Source organism: Grammomys surdaster, unplaced genomic scaffold, assembly GCF_004785775.1.
Source record: "Grammomys surdaster isolate TR1022 unplaced genomic scaffold, NIH_TR_1.0 373, whole genome shotgun sequence".
Lineage (NCBI taxonomy): Eukaryota > Metazoa > Chordata > Mammalia > Rodentia > Muridae > Grammomys > Grammomys surdaster.
The window spans coordinates 6,892,715-6,916,808 of NW_021604792.1; the positions used below are offsets into that span (position 1 = coordinate 6,892,715).

Consider the following 24,094-nt stretch of genomic DNA (forward strand, 5'->3'; position numbering starts at 1 on the left):
TTTGTGAACTCTATTGAAAATTTATTGACATAATACAATCGTAGAAGCATTTAATATGTTATAACCTACAAAAGCCAGAGCAGTCCATAAGCTGTTGTCACTGCTTTTGAACAAGAGAAAGCTGTTTTCAGATCTCATAAAATTAGCCATTCTTTGTTTCTAAAAGAACTTTCTTACACCAGAGATCTTTGTTCCTTCTGTTCCAGTCTTTTCTTTCTGAAAATTCAGGAATATTGGTGTGCACCTCCCCCTACTAGTTAGTCTTGTTTGCTCAAGGAAAAGAATGGAACACTAGACTCTTACTGCCAGCACAGCGCTTTTTGTCCTATTTTCTGCTGCCTCAATTTTAAACTGTTCCCTCTGAATACGTTTAGACGTAAAGTTTTCAAGAACTGCCGTTTCCACTGGGTTCACGTTATATGACCATGAAGTATTATCTACACTCAGAGGTTAGCTCTGGTGCCAGTTTTGTAATCCCTTCTATAGTAAGTAGATTTGCCTGGAGAGAAGGCATATGACTCTTTCCTACAAATCTAGCCAGCTGTTCACTTGTGCACACTCATGGATGCTGGTGTATTTTCTTAAGAGTATTTCACTGATTTTGTGAATTGTTCCTAGTTGGCTTTCGTTCCCTTTTTATATGCCTCATGTTTTTAAGTTGTAAAAACACAGACAACAAACATCTTAACATTTTACATGTAAATACAGTGGATCTCTGGGATGTCTCTCATCATCTACAACAGTTACAGCCATTGAACAACATGTCCTGCCCCCTTTTCCCTTCTCCAGCATGCAGCAGCCACCGTTCTGCTGTCCTTTACTAAGACAGTAGAGTATTATATCATCAGGCAAGTTTCTTCCATCTGATGTCTTGCATTTTTAATTATTATTTAAGGCTGCATAGTATTGCATTGTGTATATGTAGGCCGCGTTGGTTTAGCCCCATTATGTTTGCACATTATGTTTGCTTCTACCTCCTGGTTGTGAACAGTCTACCACACATGGAGTATAAATGTCTGCTTGAGATCTGGTCTTCATTTCTTTCGGGCATGTACTTAGAAGTGGGCTGGCTGGGTCACACCATTCTAAGCTTCCGAGGAGCCCCTGTCATTTACCTCTCCTCACCTCATCTCACAGTCCCCACACCTCCATCCTAGCTAGAGTCTGTTCTTTTTAGGGTGTGTTTGAAATCTGTATTTGGGTTTGAGTTGTGCTTACTCGTTTTGGGGCAATCAATCTGCTTTTTAATATTAAAGTATTGTAATTGATGCATTTTTATACTCTGATTGCAAATGGAATTTATTTTAACTGTTTGAAAAAGAATGAGAGGTGAGTTTCCATGTTAACACGGTGTTTCTTGATTTATTTGTGACTTCGGGACAGTGGAACTCTCAGAAGCATTTGATAAATTGCTGAATATCATTGACTTAATAGTGTTCGTCATAATGGTGCCTTTATCTGGGAATCAGTTTGCTCTTGCTCTCACTTTTGCTCTTGTTTTTAGGTTTTCAAGACATGTTTTCTCTGTATAGCCCTGGGATTCACTCTGTAGACCAGGCAGGCCTTGAATACAGAGATACATATGGAAAACAGCTCTTAATTATATACTTTCCTTGAATAATTCAGGTTTAAAAAGAGTCTATCGAAATAGTAACTTAAGAGCAAAGGCTCTATCTGAAAAAGGAGCCTAGTAACTGGAAATGTTTAATTCTAAGCCTGATTTTTTTCAGTAATTATATGACATTACTTAGTATAATTAATACATTGTAATTTTTTTTCATGATAAAAACATGTATATGTGCTCAGACGTAGGTGTCTTGGCCTAGGTTTGAGAACTTGAGGGTGACACTGTAAACAGGTACGTGCCTTCTGTGTCCAGAACATTCCTCTTTCCTTGTTGTTTTGCTATATTTTCTGGGCTGGTCTTGAACTCTTGAACTCCAGTAATCTCCTGCCTCAGCCTTCTGAGTGCAGTAATTTCCCTTTCCCACCCTCTCTCTCAGTTTATTATACTTTTGACTGTGACAGTTTGCTGCAGTTAGATCTTTGTATCAAAGATAAAATATGCTTCTCTAGATTATTATATACCTTTCTTAATGCACCAGCTTTTAATGACCTGCTTTCTTTTGGATATTGACTGGAATATTTAAAACAGAGCATAATTTGCGTGTACAGTGTGGAACTTTGTAGCTTCACCACTCTTGCTGTTTTTCTGACATGTGTTCCTTCAACATGTCTAGTCATGTGAAGTTACATAGAGGCAGTTTTGGTAGTTGACTGGCAGCATTCCAGGATTTCATGGGTAAGTCTGTCTTGACGTTTAATGAGCTGACGAAGCTTCTGAGAAACTGGCTGTGATGTCTGTGGGAGTGTTGCCATCACTTAGTCTTGGTGCACATTGTGTTGTGTGTGTTAGCTGACAGCTATCGCCTGTTACAGCCTATGTCTCAGTGTGGTTCACAGAATTTGAGAACACCTCAGAATGCTAACGCCATGCCACAATGTAGTAGTAGGTGCTGAGCCACTGCAGACTCTAGTTCAGATTCCAAGTTAGATTTTAGAAATGACAGAAGTCTAATTTCAGTTTAGCTAATTAAGCTAGTCTGAGGTAATAAAGTGAAACACTCTCAGGAGTTGCCAGATATAATTAATGCTGGCTTAGTTTTTAAAGTATAAAGGTTATCTTTTGGAATCACCTGAACTTTTTTCATTTGTTCTGGATTTAGATACAAATGAACTTTCACCATGATTTACCTTATTTTAAATGTAAAGGGCTTAAAAATCATATGTATAAATCTAGCAATCTGTCTAAAATTGTCTGTTGAAAATGAGAACTGGATAGTGATTTTCCTGGAGACCATGTTGCTATTTCTACCCACCACGAGGACAGCATGGCTAATCCAGGGCATCGCTTCCTAATAGGAATGTCACCTCTGCAGAAGGAAACTGGTGTCAGAAGTCACTGGACCTGACACAAAGGGAAACAGCATTCTGCAGATTTTAATTTTTACATTCAGACTTCACTTAAGCTGTTGGTCTTTTAATCTCTTCAGAGGATCCTTTTAATAGCTCTGCATCATATTAAGAACAAAAGCGATAAGAACATTTATTCCTCATAAGCAATTATCATTAGTGCTGTTATTTAAGTGCCCTTGGACTTGTTCCTTATCTCCCTCCCTCCCTTCATTTTTCTCATGGAAGATTTCAGGCATATAGAAAGCAGAATAAAGATAACTGTGAACCACCCAGCTGTCCGTACTGGCTCATCTAGAGCTTCACAGCTCAGGGGAAGAGTTCTTTTATTAATGATACTGCTGTTTGAGATTAGAAGAAGCAGAATAGTTAGGCCTTTTAGTTACTCTCAAACATACCAGGTACTGTTTTGAAATGTAAGCTTGTAAAGGAAATGTAAGAAGAAAGGTTTTCAAGTGTAGTTTTGGCATACCTTCAACCCAAGACTGAAGATAACAAGCACGGGGTGGGATAGGATTATAAATTTAAAATAGAGAAGAATAAATTCATTGTATGCTATATACTGACCTCATTGAAATTCGAATCCACATAGTCCAGCATTGTAGCCACTAGCCAGATGTGCGAGTGTCTGCGTTGACCTTTATAAAATGCAGAGCAAAAGTCCTAGAATGAAAACAAATTAATATTTATTAATATTTATTTATTGAGAGAACGTTTGGCTATGTTAGATTAAGTATATAATGTTGTATATGCTCCATTTTACTTTTTACAATGTGGTTACCAGAGAACTCGGACTTGACAGATGGGCATGGTGGTGTACATATAAAATCCCAGCACTTTGAAGCAGGAAGGGTTGATGTTTGAGGCCAGGGCTGATGGGGTGCATAGTGAGAGATTGTTTTAGAATACCAAGTCAGCAAATTAGAGAAGTTGAGATTACCACTCACTTGGCTCATGTTTGTGAATTGTATTCTATTTTTCTTGGAGAACATTGTTTTAGAACAAATTCTGTTGTCAAAATTATAGCAGATGAGAACAGGAAGACTAAAGAATTAAGAGGGAAAATGTGAATACAATTATGTTAAAATATTTAGCACATCTTAATTACATCAGCTAAGTTGAAGTAAACATGACTTGTTATGTCTTGTGTGGATTCTTTGTGCTTCAGTGAAAGCATCTTTGTTAGAGTCTCTCAGAAGACACCGAGTGCATCCTTGACCATGTTACTTTAATATACATGAATTCCTTTCTTCTAGAAACAGCTTATTTCCTTGTCAGAGTTCTACGTCTTCAAGATGAGTGTCAGCTGCTGCTTGCTGAGGGTCCTCCCTGCTCTCTCTGGCCCACAGGGTATACGCTGGTGGTCGACTGTACGTGCGACTCACCTCTTCCACTAGCCTTGTTCCCATTTACCTCAGCAGTCATCATGTCTTTGGTGGGGATTTGGTGAATTAGCTCCATTTATTAAAGTTTGATTTAGGGAGACATGGTGTGGTGGTTTCAATATGCTTGGCCCATAGGGAGTGGTACTGTTAGAAGGTATGGTTTTGTTGGAGGAAGTGTGTCTCTGTGGGGATAGGCTTTGAACCTCTGGGCAGCGTGGAAGAATCAGTTTTTCTCCTGGCTGCAGTCAGTTCAAGATGCAGAACTCTCAGATCCTCCTGCACCATGCCTGCCTGGACGCTGTCATGCTCCCACCTTGATGATAGTGGACTGAACCTCTGAGCCTGTAAGCCAGCCCCAGCTAAGTGTTCTCCTTTATAGTGTTTGACTTGGTTGTGGTGTCTGTTCATAGCAGTGGAACCCTAAGACAGGAGTGTAGAAAGGTCATGGTGACCCCCTCAGATTGGCACAGTGCTCCTTCTGTGTACTGACTCAGTTATTTATGTCTAATGACAGAAGCAGATGGGACTGAAGGGAGCAGACAGGAACAAGGCTGTCAGGACGGCATAGGCCGCAGTCATTTTATCCTTTATCACTGTGGTTATTTCAGTCCATTATTTCCACATCTTCTGTTTACTTAGGTCCTTCTATTTTATAGCATTGCATTCCAATAATTAAATTTATCCATTTATACTTAGGTATTAAAATATTTCAGTAAAATAAAATTTAACCAGTAGGAACTACCCTTTACTAAGCATCCACTGGACATTTGATACTGTGACAGATTTAACATTCTTCTAATCAGCTTTTGAATAATCCGTGTTAATAGTGATTCACTTGCTGTCCAGAGAGCGCTAGAGAATCTGAGCCCAGTTTAATTGTTTTGTCACTATTATTTGCCAATCACTTGAGATTTTAAAAACAAATCTGAGGACTTGAGGAAGGGTAGCTATTAAATAGAATATGCAGAATTATAAGAGCTAAAAAGTTATTTTGAATTATGGCTTCTGTTAATTTTTATTTATGATTTATATTCATTTATATTCATTCTTAGCCTGTTATCCAGATTTATACCTAGTCTTCCATTAAAAACCATGTAATATTTTTATTTTATGAGTATGGGGATTTTGTCTGCATAAGTATATGCTTCATAAGCATGCCCGGTGCCTGCAAGGCCACAAGAAGGCATCCAATTCCCTGGACCTGGAGTGACAGAGGCTTGTGAGCTGCCATGTTGGTGCTGGGGACAGATCTTAGATCTACTGGAAGAGCAGTCAGTGCTCTTAACTACAGCTGTCTCCCCAGCTATTGATCATTCAGTTTTTTTATTAAAACTTTTATTTTCATTTTGTGTGTGTTTGGGGCTTGTTGATATATGTGAGTACATGTGGAGGCCAGAAGTCAACCTCAGGTATCCTTCTCAGATGCTGTCCACCATGTTTTCTTGAGAGAGGCACCCTTAGAAGCTCACTAAGTAGGCTAGGCTAGCTGGCCAGAAATCCCTGGGACTCTCCCTACCCCCATCTCCCAGTGCTGGGCTTGTGAGCATGAGCCACCATCCTGAGCCTCTGTGTGGTTTCTGGGGAGCAGAGTCAGGTCCTTGTGCTTATGCAACAACCGAGCCATCTCGACAGCCCTCGGCTGTAATGAAGTTGCTCATCCATCCAAATGAATAAGCAACATCATAAGGGTGGTAGAGCTCACAGAAAGAAATTGGTAGATCCTTTAATATTTTTGAAGTAGAAATATAAACTTTATTTTACAATATTCAGTATTAGTCATCTCATTTACTTTTAGACAGATTCATTTTAATAAGATTATGGATAACTTTGAATGTAATCAGCAAATTAGTGTAATTTATTAAATATAATATAATGTAAGGTAATTGATTTAAGATACCAATAAAACTAGTCAAACTAGAATTGTTTTAGTATATCGTAATCTAATAAGAAAGTTTGGGCTGGGCCGTGGTGGCGCATGCCTTTAATCCCAGCACTTGGGAGGCAGAGGCAGGCATATTTCTGAGTTCGAGAGTTTGAGGCTAGCCTGGTCTACAGAGTGAGTTCCAGGACAGCCAGGGCTACTCAGAGAAACCCTGTCTCGAAAAACCAAAAAAAAAAAAAAGAAAAAAAAAGAAAGTTTGATAGTCTTAGGTTGCCATCAGAGATGTCTTCCTAAGTCACTTTTCTATAACAGGTTACCAGCGGAAATTGGGTTGACTCAGTAGGATCTTTGAAATCTATTAATCTTGAAAAATATGTAGCTAGGTCTTCCATCCATCCATCTTCCCTCCCTCAGTCTTTCCTTCCTTCCCTCCCTCCCTCCCTCCCTCCCTCCCTCCCTCCCTCCCTCCCTCCTTTCCTCTCTTTTTCCCTCCTTCCCTCCTTTCCTTCTCTTCTTCCTCTTTCTACTCCTCTTCCCCCTCTCTCCTTCTCTCTCTGAAACCAGAAAAATAAACAGAAATGAAAAACAGCCTCACAATAAGAAAGAAATAAAATGAGATTTTACTGACTAAGCTTAGTGGAGTTTCAGTGAGTTTTAAGATTGAACATTAAGAAGTAGAAAGAGCAGCTGGGCGGTGGTGGCTCACGCCTTTAATCCCAGCACTTGGGAGGCAGAGACAGGCAGATTTCTGAGTTCGAGGCCAGCCTGGTCTACAGAGTGAGTTCCAGGACAGCCAGGGCTACACAGAGAAACCCTGTCTCAAAGAACAAAAAACAAAAACAAAACAACAACAAAAGAAGTAGAAAGAGCATGGGTACGGAGGGAAGCAGGAGGAAAGGAGTTGCGAGCCGTTTCTAGTTACTTCATCTGAGTTACAGTTTGGGATCTATTGAAGCAAGTTAAGGAATCAGTGATGAGAGGAAGAGGTAGTTGTCACAGATCATATGCAGATAATATGGCAATAAAATAAGAACATCAGATTAATAGTGGATATCAGACGAATTCCATTTGTATACACTTTTCCTGAGGTGCTGTGTTAAAGTCCAAGGGAGGTCCTGGGAAGTATTGGGAGGAAATTCTTGAAATGTGTCATAGACCAGAGAGGGCTTGGAATCTACCTCCTGTGTGGGTGGACTAAGTCAGATGATCTCCTTAATTTAAGGTGGTGACATAGTGGGGCTGGATAGGAAGCTAGCAGTTAGACACATTTACTCCTCTTCTGGAGGATCCAGTTCACTTGTCAGTACCCACACCAGCACGCGCGCGGTCGCGGTCGCTGTGACTCCACCTCCAGGGGATCGGATACCTCTGTCCCCCCTAGAGTACCTACGTTAATATGCACATACCCACATGCAGATACAAACACCTACACATAATTAGACATAATAAATATAAATCTTAACAAGATGAACGCGCAGTACTGGGTTTTAAGTAAGCTTTTCTTGCCTAGGATTGTGAATAGTAAGGGAATAAGGCCAAAAGTTGTTTCTATATCCCTGGCTTTAGAAAGGGAAAATGTGTCCATTCTCCTGTCCAGTATTATTTAAAGTTGTGAGTGACAGTACAGGGACACAGAACAGTTTGTTTGGTCAGTTTCTGAGTATGAGGTTTCTTTGATAGAAGTTCAGCAAACGTGTGTGAGCTTTTATAGACGGTAGAAGAGGTGACATCTGGTTGCCCATCTGGACACTCATAGTGCTGACCTACCAGGAATACCCTGCCACCTTACTTTTCCTGTCTCAGGAATCCTGTGCAGGGCTTCAAGTCCTTCTGCAGTCTCAGCCTCTCATCTTTCTGTCTTCAGTCCCAAGTGCTAATCTTACAGGCATACACAGCACTGGGCCTCTTTTTTTTTTCTTGCTTGTTTGTTTTCTTGAGGTCCTGGAGACTGAACTTGGGGTTTCCTGTACGCTAGGCAGATAATCCACCAGCTGAGCTATATTCTCAGCCCCTTACCCGGAATATTTCTTACTGGATTAAAAAGTTAATATTTGCATGTAAGCTTCTATCTGCTGTCTCTTAAGTTTTGCAGAAGTAGATGCTGTTTACATGTTTGTATGTTTAGTACCCAGGTAAAATCTCTGAAGGCTGATTTGCCTAGCACACAGGCCATTTAAAACTGTAGCAATACTCTTATGGAACTAAACATTAGGAAGCTTTCTCCATTTTTCCAAACAAGGTTAGTGCAGGTTGCTACAAATTCAAGGCTGGATTCACTAACATTGCTCTTACGTAATTGGGAAGAATGGCTATGACCTTGATCTTGACATGTGTGTGCACATTGGGTATTGCAGTTCCAGGAACAGCAGACCTCAGTGGACTTACTGAGGTAACTTACCACTTTATTAAACTTTTGGTGGTGGTTGTTATTTATATAACAGAATTAAAAGCATCAGCTCTTTACAAGTGGTATGACTTTAATGAACCTTAGTTTCCTTAAACAAAAGCCAGGATGAGCTATAATGTTGTGAAACAAAATAGTGTGTTATATACTTGATAACCTGAGAAACATATGCAAACTTAAGTTAATGGTAATTTATGTTTAATTTTAAATCATTCAATAGAAGAGTTCCCTATTCAATCTAAGCTTACCGGAAGAATTTTAAAGGAAGGATAATAAGAAATTAGAGAAAAAGAGGTCAGTATGAATGTAAGGTGAATGTTTGAAATAATTCTCACTAAATCATTTTGTACTTTGTGACACATTGTCTTAGCAGCACTTTTGAGACTTGGATTTTGATGCAATAATGGTGGGAGTTTCCATTTTACACACATTCGGAGGATAAGTGCTGACCTAGACCTCCTCCTTCTCTTCCATCTCAAACCTGAAGGTTATGAACACCGATGGCACTGGAAGACGAGTGCTGGTGGAAGACAAGATCCCTCACATATTTGGGTTCACCTTGCTGGGCGACTATGTTTACTGGACTGACTGGCAGAGGCGGAGCATCGAGAGAGTACACAAGCGGAGTGCAGAGAGGGAGGTCATCATTGATCAGCTGCCAGACCTCATGGGACTGAAGGCCACGAGTGTTCACAGAGTCATTGGTGAGTCGTCCCAGAGTCTCAGAAGTGCAGCTAGACCTAGAAAAGATGAGGAAAAGCAGCAGAGTGTAAAGGTGAATCATTGGTGTTTGAATTGATGTAAAATCATCTTTACTATACCTGCCTCGTATTCTGATGTCACAGTGTGATCTGTTACGTGTAGCTCCATAGGCAGCCACTTTCATCAAAGGAACTCAATCTGCGAGATATATATAAGCTTAGTTTACAGCTTACTGTAGCCATAAAATATTTGTTCATACTTTTTCTCATGGATAACTCCAGTACTGCTTGTTTGTAAAAATAGAGCTGGAACTAGGTCAGGACCAACACAATCATGTCTTTATGAACCAAATGTGTCGTGCTTTAAAAGTGAATGTGTGTTGATAATGTCAATGTGTGTGTTTATCTTTTGTAACCTTTTTCTTTAGGTTCTAACCCCTGTGCTGAGGAAAATGGAGGATGTAGCCATCTTTGCCTCTACAGGCCTCAAGGACTTCGATGTGCCTGTCCCATTGGCTTTGAACTCATCAGCGACATGAAGACATGCATTGTTCCTGAGGCTTTCCTTTTGTTCTCACGGAGAGCAGATATCAGACGCATATCTTTGGAAACAAACAACAATAATGTGGCCATTCCTCTCACTGGTGTCAAAGAAGCTTCTGCTTTGGATTTTGATGTGACAGACAACAGAATTTACTGGACTGATATATCACTGAAGGTTAGCAAAGAAGCTTGAAGTGCTAATGCAGGGGCCGAAAGCGAGAATGATAATTACAGTGTCGTACATCAGGCATAGAGGCTTACACAAGCTGACTGGTGGGAGAGTCCTGAGTGTGAATTATAGCATCCAGTGTTTTGTTTTTCCTGGCTTTACTATTGAGAAACTTACTGAGAAAGTGAGAGGTTTCACCTGACTACGATCTGGAGGATAGTCTTTCTTCTAGATTGTGGCTTTATTTCAGATAACTGTTGTGCGCTTATAACTTGCAAAGAACATGAAATGTTGCAGCCAGACAGTTGGATTCCAGTGGTATTTAAGAAAATCTACTAATTGAGTAGGCAGAAAAGTAAACAAACCTTGGGTTTAGCTGGGCCATCTGCCATCTCGCAGACCTCTTGTATTAGATGAGAATCTCTGCAGTACGTGCCACTTAGACACTTGGCCTAAGACTTGCGAGGCAGTACCATCTATTACTACCTTTTCAGATTTATAGGGTTCAAGACTGTAATGATGCTATAAAAATTGGTTCTCTTTGTTTTAAGACCCGAATTGACAGAGTGATGTAAGTTACTTCCAGGTGTCTTCAGAAAACTGACTACCAGTAAGCATATAGCATTCTGGTCCCTTCTTGTTCACTTGATTACCTAGAAATTTCCAAAGAAAACTCATTTTGGGGAGACGGCTCCATGGGTAAGAATGTACGTGATGACCTGAGTTCAAATCCCTGACACCCATGTAAAAGGCTGTGCATGTCTGGAACTCCAGTGTTGAGGAGTAGAGATAGATCTCACAAGCTCGCTGGCTTGCCAGTATAGCTCAAACAGTGAGCTTCTGTTCAGCAAGAGACCCTGTCTTAAAGGAATATAGTGAAGAACAACAACGGAGGAAGGCACCTAATGTTTGTCTCTGGCCTATACCACAACACACCAAACAAGCAAAAGTAAACACATATACATACACGTACGTACACACACACACACGCCAACGCCAACCAGGCATTTCATTTCATTGCCTTAATAGGAAACAATTTTGATTCTTCATTTTAGAAGTTTCCCCCTGAAATGGCTTAATTATAGTTGCATTTATTAAAAATTGTCACTTCTGTGACTTTGTACCACCAATAAAATCCAGACTTCTGAATAACTTTTTTTTTAACCTTAAGCCATGTGTCTTAGTTGTAAATTTTATTTTTGCAGACTATTAGCAGAGCCTTTATGAATGGTAGTGCACTGGAACATGTGGTAGAGTTTGGCTTAGATTACCCAGAAGGCATGGCAGTGGACTGGCTTGGGAAGAACTTATACTGGGCAGACACAGGAACAAATCGCATTGAGGTGTCAAAGTTGGATGGACAGCACCGACAGGTTTTGGTATGGAAAGATCTTGACAGTCCCCGAGCTCTGGCATTGGATCCTGCTGAAGGGTAAATAGCTTTATGTATGTATTCTTTATAGCCTCATCACACAGTGGCTCTGATTATATCCTCCATGTCTTAATGTTTATTAATAATGTGACAACTAAATTAGAGGAAAGATTTACTTTAAAACTAGTTATTGCTGGGCATAGAGGCTCATACCTGTAGTACCAGTACCTGGCATGCTGAGGCAGAAGCATTGCTGGGAGTTCAAGACCAGCCTTATTACATCATGAGTTCAAGCCAGCTACAGATTAACAACCTACCTCAAAAACAAAGAACAAATAAAGCTAAAAACCCCAGACCATTCATATTTTGCTGCTTAATAATAATTTATTACTAAAATTTACTTCATCATTATAACATTTGCTAAAGAGAGATAGATTTCATAATAAAATGTTCATTGATCAGCATTAATATACCAAGTGAACAGTGTTTTCTCATCTTCATACATTAGCATGTGCTCTCTCAGATGCCTTCAGTATGTAGAGCCCCAACCTCTATTGGAAGCCAACTAAAACGGTGTTCCATTCTGAGAGACAACTAGTGTGGATCCCCCCACTCCCAAGTTCTGGTTTTGCTTTCCATAATTCTAGTTGCCAGTGGTTTAGAAATAATTAGATAAAGCATTCAAGAAATGAGAAGATCATAAGTTTTAAATTGCTTTTATTATGCTATATGTTTTCCTATATTTTTATTAGTTGCTAATCTTTTGGGGCCAAATTTATACACTAAGCTTTTTTTTTTTTTTGATTTTTCGAGACAGGGTTTCTCTGTGTAGCCCTGGCTGTCCTGGAACTCACTCTGTAGACCAGGCTGGCCTGGAACTCAGAAATCCGCCTGCCTCTGCCTCCCCAAGTGCTGGGATTAAAGGCGTGCGCCACCACTGCCCAACCCTACATTAAGCTTTATCATAGGAGAGTATAGAAAAAAACAGTTTATATAGGGTTTGTTACTATTGTAGTTTCAGATATACAGTATTGAGGGGGGCCCTGTATTAGAATGGATCCCCCGCAGGTAGAGGGGTAGATTACTATGTATTTTTAAAAATGCCATTTATGTTTTTTATCTGTGTGTGTCTGTGTGCATATATATGTTGATGGTAATCAAACCCAAGACCTTGCCCCAAAAGTTTCACTTTAGGATACCCATTAATTTTAAAGTGGGCAATTAGTACAGTCTTTATTGTAAACTTAGGAAAATGTTGGTGTTATATAATAGTCTAACCTGTTCATTACAGCATACTTTTTTCAGGGTTAGGTAGTCCTTATTACAGGAGTTGAGCGTCTTTCATGTAGCAGCTGAGACATCTGAAAATTAAGAAAATAGTTTTCTAATGGAATCCTCATGTCAAGTTCACTATTAGGTCTTTGTTCGTCTAGTTGGGAGGCCTTGTGAAGGACAGCTTCTTTGTATGCCAGAAGCTGAGGCGGGATTAGGTGACATTTGCTTTAAGCACTAGTTGCCAGTCAGATAAATTCAGTACTTAGAACTAAGGACTCTAGTGTAGGTTGCCCCTGGCAAGTGTGAAATTTCCGTCACAGTTGTTTCTCTTTGGACTGCAGTAGTGTGCACATAGCTCTCAACTGGCAAGGACAAATGCAAACAACTCTAGTTTTCATAGCAGATAAATTGCTACCAAGTAAACTGTCACTTGGTTGGCTGTTGAGTGAATGTCTGTCCTTAAGCATTTCATGAGAGCCAGTGTCTGGAGTGATTTCCCCAGGCTCAGTGCTAGGCACTAGCAGCTGACCAGCTTAGCAGAGAAGTATTTGGTTAAGAGTAAGGTTCTAGTTCTAGTTATGCCATGTAACTGACTCGGAAACATGAGATGAGAGATTCCATACTTCTTTACTGTTTGGCCTTCCATATGTAAAAAGCCGTAGGGAACATTAAGATTAAAGTAAACTCTCAGAAATGTAAGGTGTAACTACATGAGTATTTTAAATGTCATAAGGATATTAGTACTTGTATTAATTGCTCTGCCAACATACTAGGATGGTATACATTGTACTTATTTGTGTAGTATGTTCTCTGAACTGTATAACCAAATTTATTTTCTGGCTTTGCCTTTGTTGTTAGCCTTTCAAAGGCCACTGTTTATTTTTACATTAGTGTACTCTTGTAGCTTGTTTTTGAAGAAAGTTGATTTATATAAGTTGTAAGGTAAGCCAGTATTTAAAAACCAGTACTTCTGCTTACCCTCAGAAATAAAGAAAGATATTTTAGTAAAGTGAACTAGATTCTTAGACCTGATTGTTAATCCTTTTCTTGATACTAGTTTTTTAAATGTTAACACTGCAGGAAATCACTGTTTGTCTCTACTTCCTGGTCTGGATAGAACAGTCTGATTGACGTGCTAAGGAGAGCTGCATGATCACACCTTTGTAGGAACACTGGGCACAGTTAGTTGGAAATGTCTAGATGCTTGGAAGAATTTAGCCATGGCTTTTTATCCTTTTACTTGACTTATTCTATTGCTTTTCAAGTTTATTCAGTTACATGACTATGACTCCTTTCTCCAGAAAACCACGCTGAACTGTTAAATCTCCACTATTTTGAATCCAGGTTTATGTATTGGACTGAGTGGGGAGGGAAGCCTAAGATTGACAGAGCGGCTATGGATGGAAGTGAGCGCACGACATTAGTTCCAAATGTGGGCCGAGCAAATGGCCTCACCATCGACTATGCTAAAAGGCGTCTTTACTGGACAGACCTGGACACCAACTTAATAGAATCCTCAAATATGCTCGGTAAACGTCACTACTGTTTTCTTTAGGTGATGTGTTTATGTAAAGTCAGTGGCTGCCACTCACCCTTGTTTAGATTCTGTGGCTGACACTCTGTGTCAGCAGCTATTCTAGAATTACATCTTTTTATTATTAATAGTCACCTAGTGACTTGGATTTATTTATTTATGTATTATGAAAAGTTTTCCTACTATTGGATCTGTACTGATATCTATGAAGGGATACACCTGATGTGCACATGTGTTTTCCCCCGTTTTTTTGTGGAAGGGAGAATGAAATACTGATGAAATTGTTCATGTACAGGAAATAAAACCAAAATCAAAATAGACCATAGGAGTTTAAAGAAACTTGGTGATTTATAGAGAGAAGAGTTTTAGGCATGGGTCAGACTACAGATAGACAAGTTTCAAAGGCCTTGGTCTGGTTTTAGGATTGCTTTTAAATGAAGTGTTCTGTTTTAAATTTATAAGCAAAATGTTTCATATGTCCCCCCCCCAAACACACTTGTTCCTCACATACTTATGTCTCTTCCTTGTCTACTGACTTTCCCAAAATAGGACTCAACCGTGAAGTTATAGCAGATGACTTGCCTCATCCTTTTGGCTTAACTCAGTACCAAGATTACATCTACTGGACAGACTGGAGCCGACGCAGCATTGAACGAGCCAACAAAACCAGTGGCCAAAACCGCACCATCATCCAGGGCCATTTGGATTATGTGATGGACATCCTGGTCTTCCACTCTTCCCGGCAGGCAGGGTGGAATGAATGTGCCTCCAGCAACGGGCACTGCTCCCACCTCTGCCTGGCTGTGCCCGTTGGAGGTTTTGTGTGTGGATGCCCTGCCCACTACTCCCTGAATGCTGACAACAGGACCTGCAGTGGTAAGTTACAATATCCCCCGGGGCAGCTAGAATTAGAAGACGAAGCAACATTTTGAGAATGCTTCAAAATTTTTCTTAAAGAGTAAAACATTGTATAATAAGGTGAAACTGGGGAGATGTACCAGTTTTCACCAATCAATTCATGATAGTGATTTAATTTCATACAAGAGTTGTCTTTTACTTTTGAGCGTAAGTATTTAGTAAAAAAATGTGTAGTGTCAGAGAAACACATGTGTGTTCAGACATAATGCTTATTTATTCATGAAGAGCAATGCATAGTATAGAACAAAGAAAACTCTAATATATTTCTTTGTAATACATAAAACAGGACAGATGGCATTTTAATTGTGTTTGAGGCCATACAGAAAATGCACATGAAGAAGTTAAACTCAGCGTGAAGCAGTGGTTGACAGGTGGGAACAGTGCCCATGTATGCAGTCACTGCTTGATTCCAGGTCTTCTCACCTCAGCTGGGTCCAGAGTGTGACATGTTGAGAGAGAAGGCTGTCCCTATGCTTTAGTCAAAGTTCTATTGCTGTGGAGAGACTCCATGACCAAGGCAGCTCTTATAAAGGACAACATTTAGTTGCAGCTGGCTTACAGTTCCAGAGGTTCAGTCCATTCTCGTCATGGCAGGAAGCATGGCAGCATGCAGGCAGACAACAGTGCTGGAGAAGCTGAGAGTTCTGCATCCAGATCCACAGGCATCAGGAAGAGAGTGACACTGGGCATGGCTTGAACATTTGAAAGCTAAAACCCAGCCCCACAGGGACACACTTCCTCCAGTAAGACCACATCTCCTCGTAGTGCCACTCCCGGTGACCAAGCGTTCAAATCTGTGAGCCTTTCGGGGCTAGTCCTGTTCATACCACTACACTCTATGGTATCTTTTTAAAAGGTGACAAACATTTCACATTAAAAATGAACACGGGGGTGGGGGGACCACATGGTGGCTTACAACCATCTGTAATGGGATCCGATGCCCTCTTCTGGTGCGTTAGAAGACAGCAACAGTGTGCTCATATATATATAAAATAAATAATTCTTAAAAAAAAATGAACACACAATGCTAACAAGCATGTTACAACACTGTTGACTATGGAAAACTTGGTATATGGCTTAAGTATATATAGAGTCCCATGTTTTGAGGCCTAGATAAGAAAATTAGTAAATGGTCAAGAGGTACATAGATATGAAGTCAGGAAGAGTCTTGGGAGACAGGAGACTGTCAGTTTTAAAGAAAGTAACATCTTAATATAAGATTTTAGATATAATTAATTAGTGAAATTACATTATCATTATCTGAAAAAGTGTATCATATAGCAAAGGATTTAATCTTTTCTGAAATAGGCTTCAATTATGAACAAAGGACACAGATTATAATTAAGCAATTATGCTTTAGAGAATCCCACACATTGTATTTTTTTCTTTTTGCAAATACTTTTTAAAAAATACTATACTGTTGTATAATATTTTTTAAATTAATTTTTTTATTTTCTATGCATTGGTGTTTTGCTTGCATATTTATCTGTGTGAGGGTGTCAGATCCCCTGTAACTGGAGTTACAGACAGTTACGAGTTGCTTTGTGAGTACTAGAATTGAACCCAGATTCTCTGGGTTAGCAGACAATGACTGTTTTTAACTGCTGAGCCATCTCTCCAGTCCCCCCTAGACATTTTTTTAACCCTTAGTTTTCTCATTTTGAAAATGTGAATAACAACTGCAGAGTTGCTGATGGAGTGGGTAAGAGGTGATATGGCTCTGGAGAAACAGACCGCAGGATGCCGGTGACGGATGGTGATTGAGAGGTGCTTGTGGACTCTGGGGTGCTTCAGGGTTAGCGACAATGCTGGAAGTGAGCTTAGTGGAGAGAAGAAGAGAGGTGGAACAAAGCAAAGAGGATTTCCAAGTTGGTGTCAGAGTCAGCACACTAGCAGAGGGAAGTGTAAGGTGGAAGACATGTATTGAAGAGCTGCAGTTGTTTACGTGAGATTCCCTACAGGGAAAGGAGTTCTCGACCCAGCAGACCAGGTAGCAGATTTTAGACATGCGATGTGTAGGCTCTGTTACACCTGCTCAGGTCCGTCCAGCTCTGTGCATTGTAGCATGAAAGCAGCCATAGACAGTATTACAGAAAAGGCAACAGTCCAGGTTTGGGTTATGGGTCATAGCTTTTAATTCCGTGTGGAGAGTAAAAAAGGGACCTGCCAGCCAAAATAACTGGTTCAGGAAGTCAAGCTTGCAGAGGGTACTGAGAATTGGCATAGCCAGAGAAGCAATCAAAGCAGACAGCCTTAAGGTACCAAAGAAGAGATGAGTTGTTGACACTGCTGAGAGGCTAGGTGAGGTCTGAAAAATAGTATTTACCCTTTAGATCATTTCCATACATGTTGGCCAAAGGTGGTCTTAGTGGCCATGAAGACAGTAATTTCTGGGACGTGGTGGTGAAGGACAAGTTGGAGTAGACTTGAGCAGTGAGTTGGGGAAAGGAACAGAGGAGCAAGCAGTCCTAACAGGCACGTCTCTCAAGAATTTTGGGTGGAAGGAGAGAACAGAGTGAGAACTGTTAGAAAGTGGAGACACAATAACACGAGAAGACTTCCTGAGATCACTGGGCATGTGCCCCATTGGTTGGTTGGTTGGTTGGTGACTGGTCACCATGAGGAATCCCTGCAGAGGGCCCCTAGTATCTCTTGGTTGACTGTCTGAGACAGTCAGCAGTGCTTCAAGGCTTCTTGTGTGCTCTTTTTGAGTACCATTTAATATTTCCATGTAGCTGTTTTAGATTCCATGTATGAGGAAGAGTTTAATGCGTAAGTTCTTGCTTTCAAAAGAATTCCAACATAATTTACGTCTTGACTGATTTTAAAAGCCAAGTCAGAGCAGCTTGTCTCTGAGTTCAAGTGTGACAGTACTCTCTAGTTCACGCAGAATAAAATCCCTGTCTCTTACAGAGTCTTCAGTGCCCAATATGAGCAATATCCCCCCTTAATAACTGCATCTTTATCCCACACTCCTGTTTCCTTCTATAACCCAAGTTTCTACTATTCTTTAATTTGCTTTCTCTGTAAGAGACACATTGGTCTAATTGCATGTTTCTATTATGCTGATCAGTCTCATTTCAGGACTGTTGAGCTACTTATTTAATCTGCTTGGAAAGGTCTTTTTGCAAAACTTTCCATGGCCCTCTTTCATGTCTAAGTCTTTGCTTAATGGTGACCCGCATAGGAAGATGTAGTCTGCAGCACTTACTATGGAAAACTTCCTTCCACCAGCATCATAGCCAGGCCCACTGCCTCCTTCCTGTAGTGCTCACAACTCTGTGACTGGTTTACACCGGGTAACTTCCTTTGTTATGCTTATGGTACTGTGCACTCCAGGGAGCAGCAGCTTGGTTCCTGTTTTCTTCACTGATGTATCTGAGGCGCCTAGACTAGTGCTTCTGCTATGAGTAGGCACTCAGGAATTATCGTTAAATAAAATGAAGAAAGAAATGGGGTGGCTCTGGAAGAATGTGTGGCCTCTCACTTGGTAGCTTTAATGGTCTTGAGAAACCTTTAACTTTTCTGAGCTGCAGTTTCCTTATCTGTAAAATGATAATATAGGGATTAAATGACATTCCTTGTGACATGTGACATGTTAGAATATAGAGATTAAGTGGCAGATTAATGATGAGTAGTGTGTTGGAATATAGGGATTAAATGGCATTCTGTGTGATGTGACATATTGGTAATACAGAGATTGAACGGCATTTTATATGATGGGTGACATGTTGGAGTTTTTCAGTCATACCTACTTATTTTCCTTCCTTCTGACTTTATTCTTGTACTTACAGAATGAAGGCTGCGGGCTGCCTTTGTTGTCACTCAGGGCTTTTTTCTTTACATGGTTTTCTCAGTCTTTCGTTCGTATGTATTAAGCACTCACTACATGCTCAGCCTTATAGTAACCATTGGAAAATTCTAACAGTGAGGGAAACAGACAGAAGTACCTGCCTTCACCAACCTTACATTTTCCCGGGACTGCTAAGATGAACAGTATGAGGGCTATGTAATGATCAGTGTTATACAGAAATATTAAGGGGAAGAAACTGGTGGCAGCCATTGCAAGGGTAGTAGGGTTGTCAGGAAATGTATACTAAGGTGGCATTTAGGTCAAGACTTGAGGGAGGTGAGGAAGTGAGCTTTGAGAATGTCCATGTGTGACCCACATGTGACCCAGGAGGGTCGTAGATTTAGGATAGCAATGAGTAAGGACAGTGGAGAATGAAACAAGAAGCCAGGTTTTGCAATCCCATCTTGGACACAGAAGTGGCCTTATGGTACCTTGTGTAAACTGGGAAATGGGTTCCTTCTGAAGAGAAATTGAGTCCCCCAGGTACACAGCATGGCTCCTAAAGTAAAGGTTGCATATCTTTCCCTATTCAGTGCTTTTGGTGCCATGAATGACACAGTCATATGTGGACAGGTTGGCCATGAAGATGGTTCTTTTCTTACCAAAGAGCAACAGCTTCCTTTAACTTAAAGGTTAGCTTACCTTCAGTAGCTTACTGGTGCTATCAGAAAACAGCTGAAGATGCCTCCGACTTACACTTTCAGCTTCTTCTTGTTGCCTTCAGTGAGGGAATGCAAGGCTAGGAAAACCCAGTGACTTTAATTTGTTTGTTTGTTTGTTTGTTTTGAGACAGGGTCTCCTGTTACCCAGGCTGGCTTAAAGTTTACCATGTAGCTGAGAGCTAGTCTTGAACTTCTGATCCTCCTGCTTCAACTTCTCAAGTACTGTTGTTATAGGAATGTACTACCGTGCTTAGAGTTTTGTTTTGTTTTTTAACATATGAATCTGTTTAATGAGGTTGTAAGCAATTTAGAACACCAGTTTGTGAGGATACATCCTGTTTGTCAGGGAGAACTGAGATCGCAGGTAGCCCTGGAGCTGAGGAACAGCTTTAATCTTTGGCAAAATCTGCGAGTCCACAGCTTTCTGATCAGCCTTTCGCTGCTCTGTAATCTCCTTCTCTGTGTCGTAAATCTCGCCCTCCTGATGCCTGGGCTTGCACAGCTGCTTCTTCTTGAAGTAAGCGTCAGTCAGGTGTTTGGGAATTTTAACCCCGCTGATATCAACTTTTGTAGAGGTGGCGATAACAAACTTCTGGTGTGTTCTGCGCAGAGGAACTCTGTTGATAGCCAGAGGTCCAGTCACAAGTAGCAAGCCACTGCCCAGCTGCTTCAGGAAAACCACTCTCGTGCCCCTGTGGCGCCCAGTGAGGATGATCAGGACAGTCCCGGGAGTGATGCTGGAGCGCAGCCTCCTCACGTGCTGACTGAAGGGCTTCTTGCCATGGCTCAGCAGCTTCCGAGGCACGTCTTCTGTAGGATAATACCTAGGCATTTTTTGAAGCTTCATCACCCGGGTGCCACCGTTCTTGTCCCCACCAACTGTTTTTGTGACAGTAGCAAGGACCTTCTCCTTTTTCTTCTTCTTTTCAACCTTGGTCTTGGCAGCTGAGAATTTCCTTTTGTACAAGGCCTTTCTGGAATACATAGCTGATCGGGAGTACCTGCCAATTCCTCTCACCAGGACAGGGTTCTGGCTGCAGTGGGGCTTGGCTTTCTTGAGTTTTTTACTCTTCGGTTTACCCTTTTTAGCTGCACCAGCGGCCCGGGGACCAGAGGCAGCAACATTACCGCCAGCCTTCTTGGCCGCTGGCTTCTTTTCCTTTGTATCAGGCTTCTCCGCCTTTTCACCCGCCATCTTGCAAGACGGGAAAGAGGACTAAGGCCGTTTGTTTTGTTTTTTAAAAGATCTTTCTATAGGAGATGTGAGAACAGGGTTGGGGATTGGAGGATGGACTTAGACTTTTTAAATGACATGGGTTGCGTCACTTTAAGCATGTACTGTAAGAAACTCAAATTATCATCTTCTGAGAAATACTCCACCATTTATAATTGTTAATTTTTAATTGAAAATTTAAATTACATTCAATTTATTGTTTGTGGACATATGGACATGCTACATGCTTATTTCATAGCATACATATGGAGGTCAGAAGACAGATTGAAGGAGTTGGTCCTGGAGATGGAACTTGGACCACCAAAATTAGTAGCAAGTGCCTCTACCTTGCTGAGCCAGCCTGCAGGCCTATCAGTATCTTTGAGTGGATTTCTCGATTGTGTTGTTGTTAACATGTTTAGAGACAGATTTGACTTAGTTTTGTTTGTTCTGAAATGGAGGTTACCCTGTGGAGCCCAGGCTGGTGTTGAGCTCTTGGGCTTAAGCAGTACTTCTCACACTCCTGCGTGGCTGTGACTGCAGGCGTCTACCATTTGGCCTCTGGCTTTATCACACTACATGTTTCTAGAATGAGATCTACGATGACTGTGGAGTCTGGCTTAAAAGAGAATACTCAACAAATCCATTAGGAACCAGTCAAATATCTGGTTGTTTCCTGGACAGGAAAATGGAGAACTAAAGTCCTGAGGTCTTCTAAGTCTGACTGAGTCTAAATACAAATGGGGCTTAAGGAAGTAGTATTGCCAAAAAGTAATCTTTTGTGGGGAGACAACTTTACAGCCACTCCGTGTGAAGTGTGTTCTTAGAGCTGAAGTCACTAACAGTGCTCACAGTTGTGAGGTCAGTGTGTGAGGGAGAGTTCTACTAGAGTGCCCATTTACTGAATCTTCTAAACTGGGTGTGGGCTTTTAGCTAATGAAGAGCTTAACAGAAATGTAGCTTTGCAGTTAGCAGGTTTCTCTGTCAATGCCAATGAGTTCCTTTGTATCCATATGAGTGCTGAATAAGCCCAGAGCCACAAGTAAGAGCTGTGGAGGTCAGGGGTCAGACAAAAAGTTCTGGCCTGGTTTCCTGTGCCAGCATCCTTGAGAAGGATGTGTCTGCTGGGTTTAGGTAATGGCTGAGCACCAAGAAAAATAAAGTATCATCAAATTTATGTGTATAGAACCCCCTGACCCACCATCATTTTTTGTGGTTTCTATTACCTGTAGTCACCCTCCGTCTGGAAATAATACATGGGAAATTCCAGAAATTATTCGTAAGTTTTAAATTGCATGTGGTCCTAAGTAGCTCAGTGTAGTCTATTTCAGTCCTGCCCACAGTACAAAGTGTTTCTTTGCCTAGCACTTCGATTCTTTATGTGCTGCGCTGCTGTGGCCATCTCTTAGGTTAGTTAGCTATCATGGTGTCCTGGGTGCTTGTATTCAGTTGGTGTTAATTCTCCTTAGTAGTTTCCCTAAAGCAAATAATAGGATAGTAGCAATTGCATCACAATTATTATCACAATTTTTTCTTATATCATTTTTTGCCTACATGTAAGAGTGTCTGTCACAGGTATGCCTGTCACAGGTATGCCTGTGCTCATTGGTCATCAGAAAGGGGCGTTGCCTCCCCTAGAATTAGAGTTGCAGAAGGTTGTGAGCCCCACGTGGATGCTGGAGATCAAATCTTGTACCGCAACAAGAGCTGTTGCTCCAGCCCCTTAAATTAAATCTTATGGTAAATATATATGTATAGGGGAAATGTAGCAAATGAAAGAATGGTACTGACAAACTATCTTCATCAGTAATGGGGAGGGGGCCACATTAGGATTTCAAAAGTACTTTTAGGTTTTCCTGTTGCTGGTAACACTCTCAAATGCCATTGTTTGTTTGTTTGTTTGGTCGGTTGTGTTTGTTTTGAAGAATAGGTTCTCAGTATATAACACAGGCAGGCCATAAAAATCACTGTTAGCCTCTTGCCTCTACTTCTCGGATGCTTTCCTGAGCTGGAGATGAATACAGAGTAGTGAGAGGCTCAGTCCCTGGGATAGGGAAGTGTTGTCTTGGACACACTTTCTTATTTTATGAATTGTTGTTATCTTCACTACAAAACAGAACATTTTTTAGTGAAGTTATAAATACTTATTGTTGTTTTGTGTCTTGTGCGTTTTTTTTTTTAAAGTTTTCTTTGTTTTATGTGTATGAATCTTTGCCTGCATGTATGTTTGCCATGTATATGCGTGGTACTAATGGAAAACACAAAGGAATGTTAGGTCTTCTTGGTTTGGTGTTAAAGACACTTGTGACTGTTGGGAATTAAATTCACATCTTCTACAAGAGCAGGAGATACTCTTAACCACTAAGCCATTTTTCAGCCCGGTTTTGTTTTGTTTTCTTTTGTTTGGGGGCTGTGTCTTGGTTTTAGACAGTCTCACACTGTCAGAGCCTCACATTTGCAGTGACTTTTCTCCTTAGTTTCTAGAGTACTAGGATTAGAGACTTGAGCCACCACATTTGACCTTAATTCTTGTTTTCAAGATTATAGATGGTAAGTGTTAAAGTGTCTATTTTTTTAGCTGCATTCACTGACTTGAATCCAGGGCCTTATGCAGACTGGGCAAGTCTTCTCTCACTGAGTTACATTCCAAGTAAGGATCTGTTGTTGTTGTTGTTGTTGTTGTTGTTGTTATTATTGAACATTTCCTTCCTCTTCCCGCAAAGCAAAGAAAATCTATAACCTTTTATGTCTTTATTAAATGATTCATTAAAAATAATATCTCTTAGTATTTTTGCAAGACAAAAAAACAGGCTAGATGATTAAAAATCAATGGCCAGGGGCTGGAGAGATGGCTCAGCAATTAAGAGCCCTGACTACTCTCCCAGAGGTCCTGAATTCAATTCCCACCAACCACATGGTGGCTCACAGCCATCTGTAATGGGATCAGATGCCCTCTTCTGGTGTGTCTGAAGGCAGCAACACTATACTCAAATATATAAAATAAATAAATCTTAAAGGAAAAAAGAACAATCTAAGAGAGATCCAAGTACAAAATCCAGAGAGATCTAAGTACAAAATTGTAAGTTATTCCTCTAATTTACCTTTTTAACAACTAAAATCGAGACATACAAATCATTTATAGGTTCCATCCCTTTCCTGTAACTCTAGGAGTGATCTATTTCCCTGCTAACATCCCTGTCATCTATTCAG

The 24,094-nt window shown here is 40.6% G+C and overlaps 1 protein-coding gene and 1 pseudogene across 2 annotated transcripts in view; one reads left to right on the plus strand and one right to left on the minus strand.

The window, feature by feature from the left end:
* Positions 1-24,094, plus strand: part of Lrp6 (LDL receptor related protein 6) — a 122,353-nt gene that overhangs the window by 67,813 nt on the left and 30,446 nt on the right. The window contains exons 8-12 of the mRNA XM_028780901.1: positions 9,132-9,348; positions 9,774-10,063; positions 11,263-11,489; positions 14,049-14,233; positions 14,788-15,114. Coding sequence (XP_028636734.1) covers positions 9,132-9,348; positions 9,774-10,063; positions 11,263-11,489; positions 14,049-14,233; positions 14,788-15,114 — 1,246 coding nt within the window. The remainder of the gene's footprint in view (positions 1-9,131; positions 9,349-9,773; positions 10,064-11,262; positions 11,490-14,048; positions 14,234-14,787; positions 15,115-24,094) is intronic.
* Positions 19,950-20,888, minus strand: LOC114632369 (annotated as a pseudogene). Its single transcript, XR_003713090.1, has one exon. The product of XR_003713090.1 is annotated as a 60S ribosomal protein L6 pseudogene (transcript).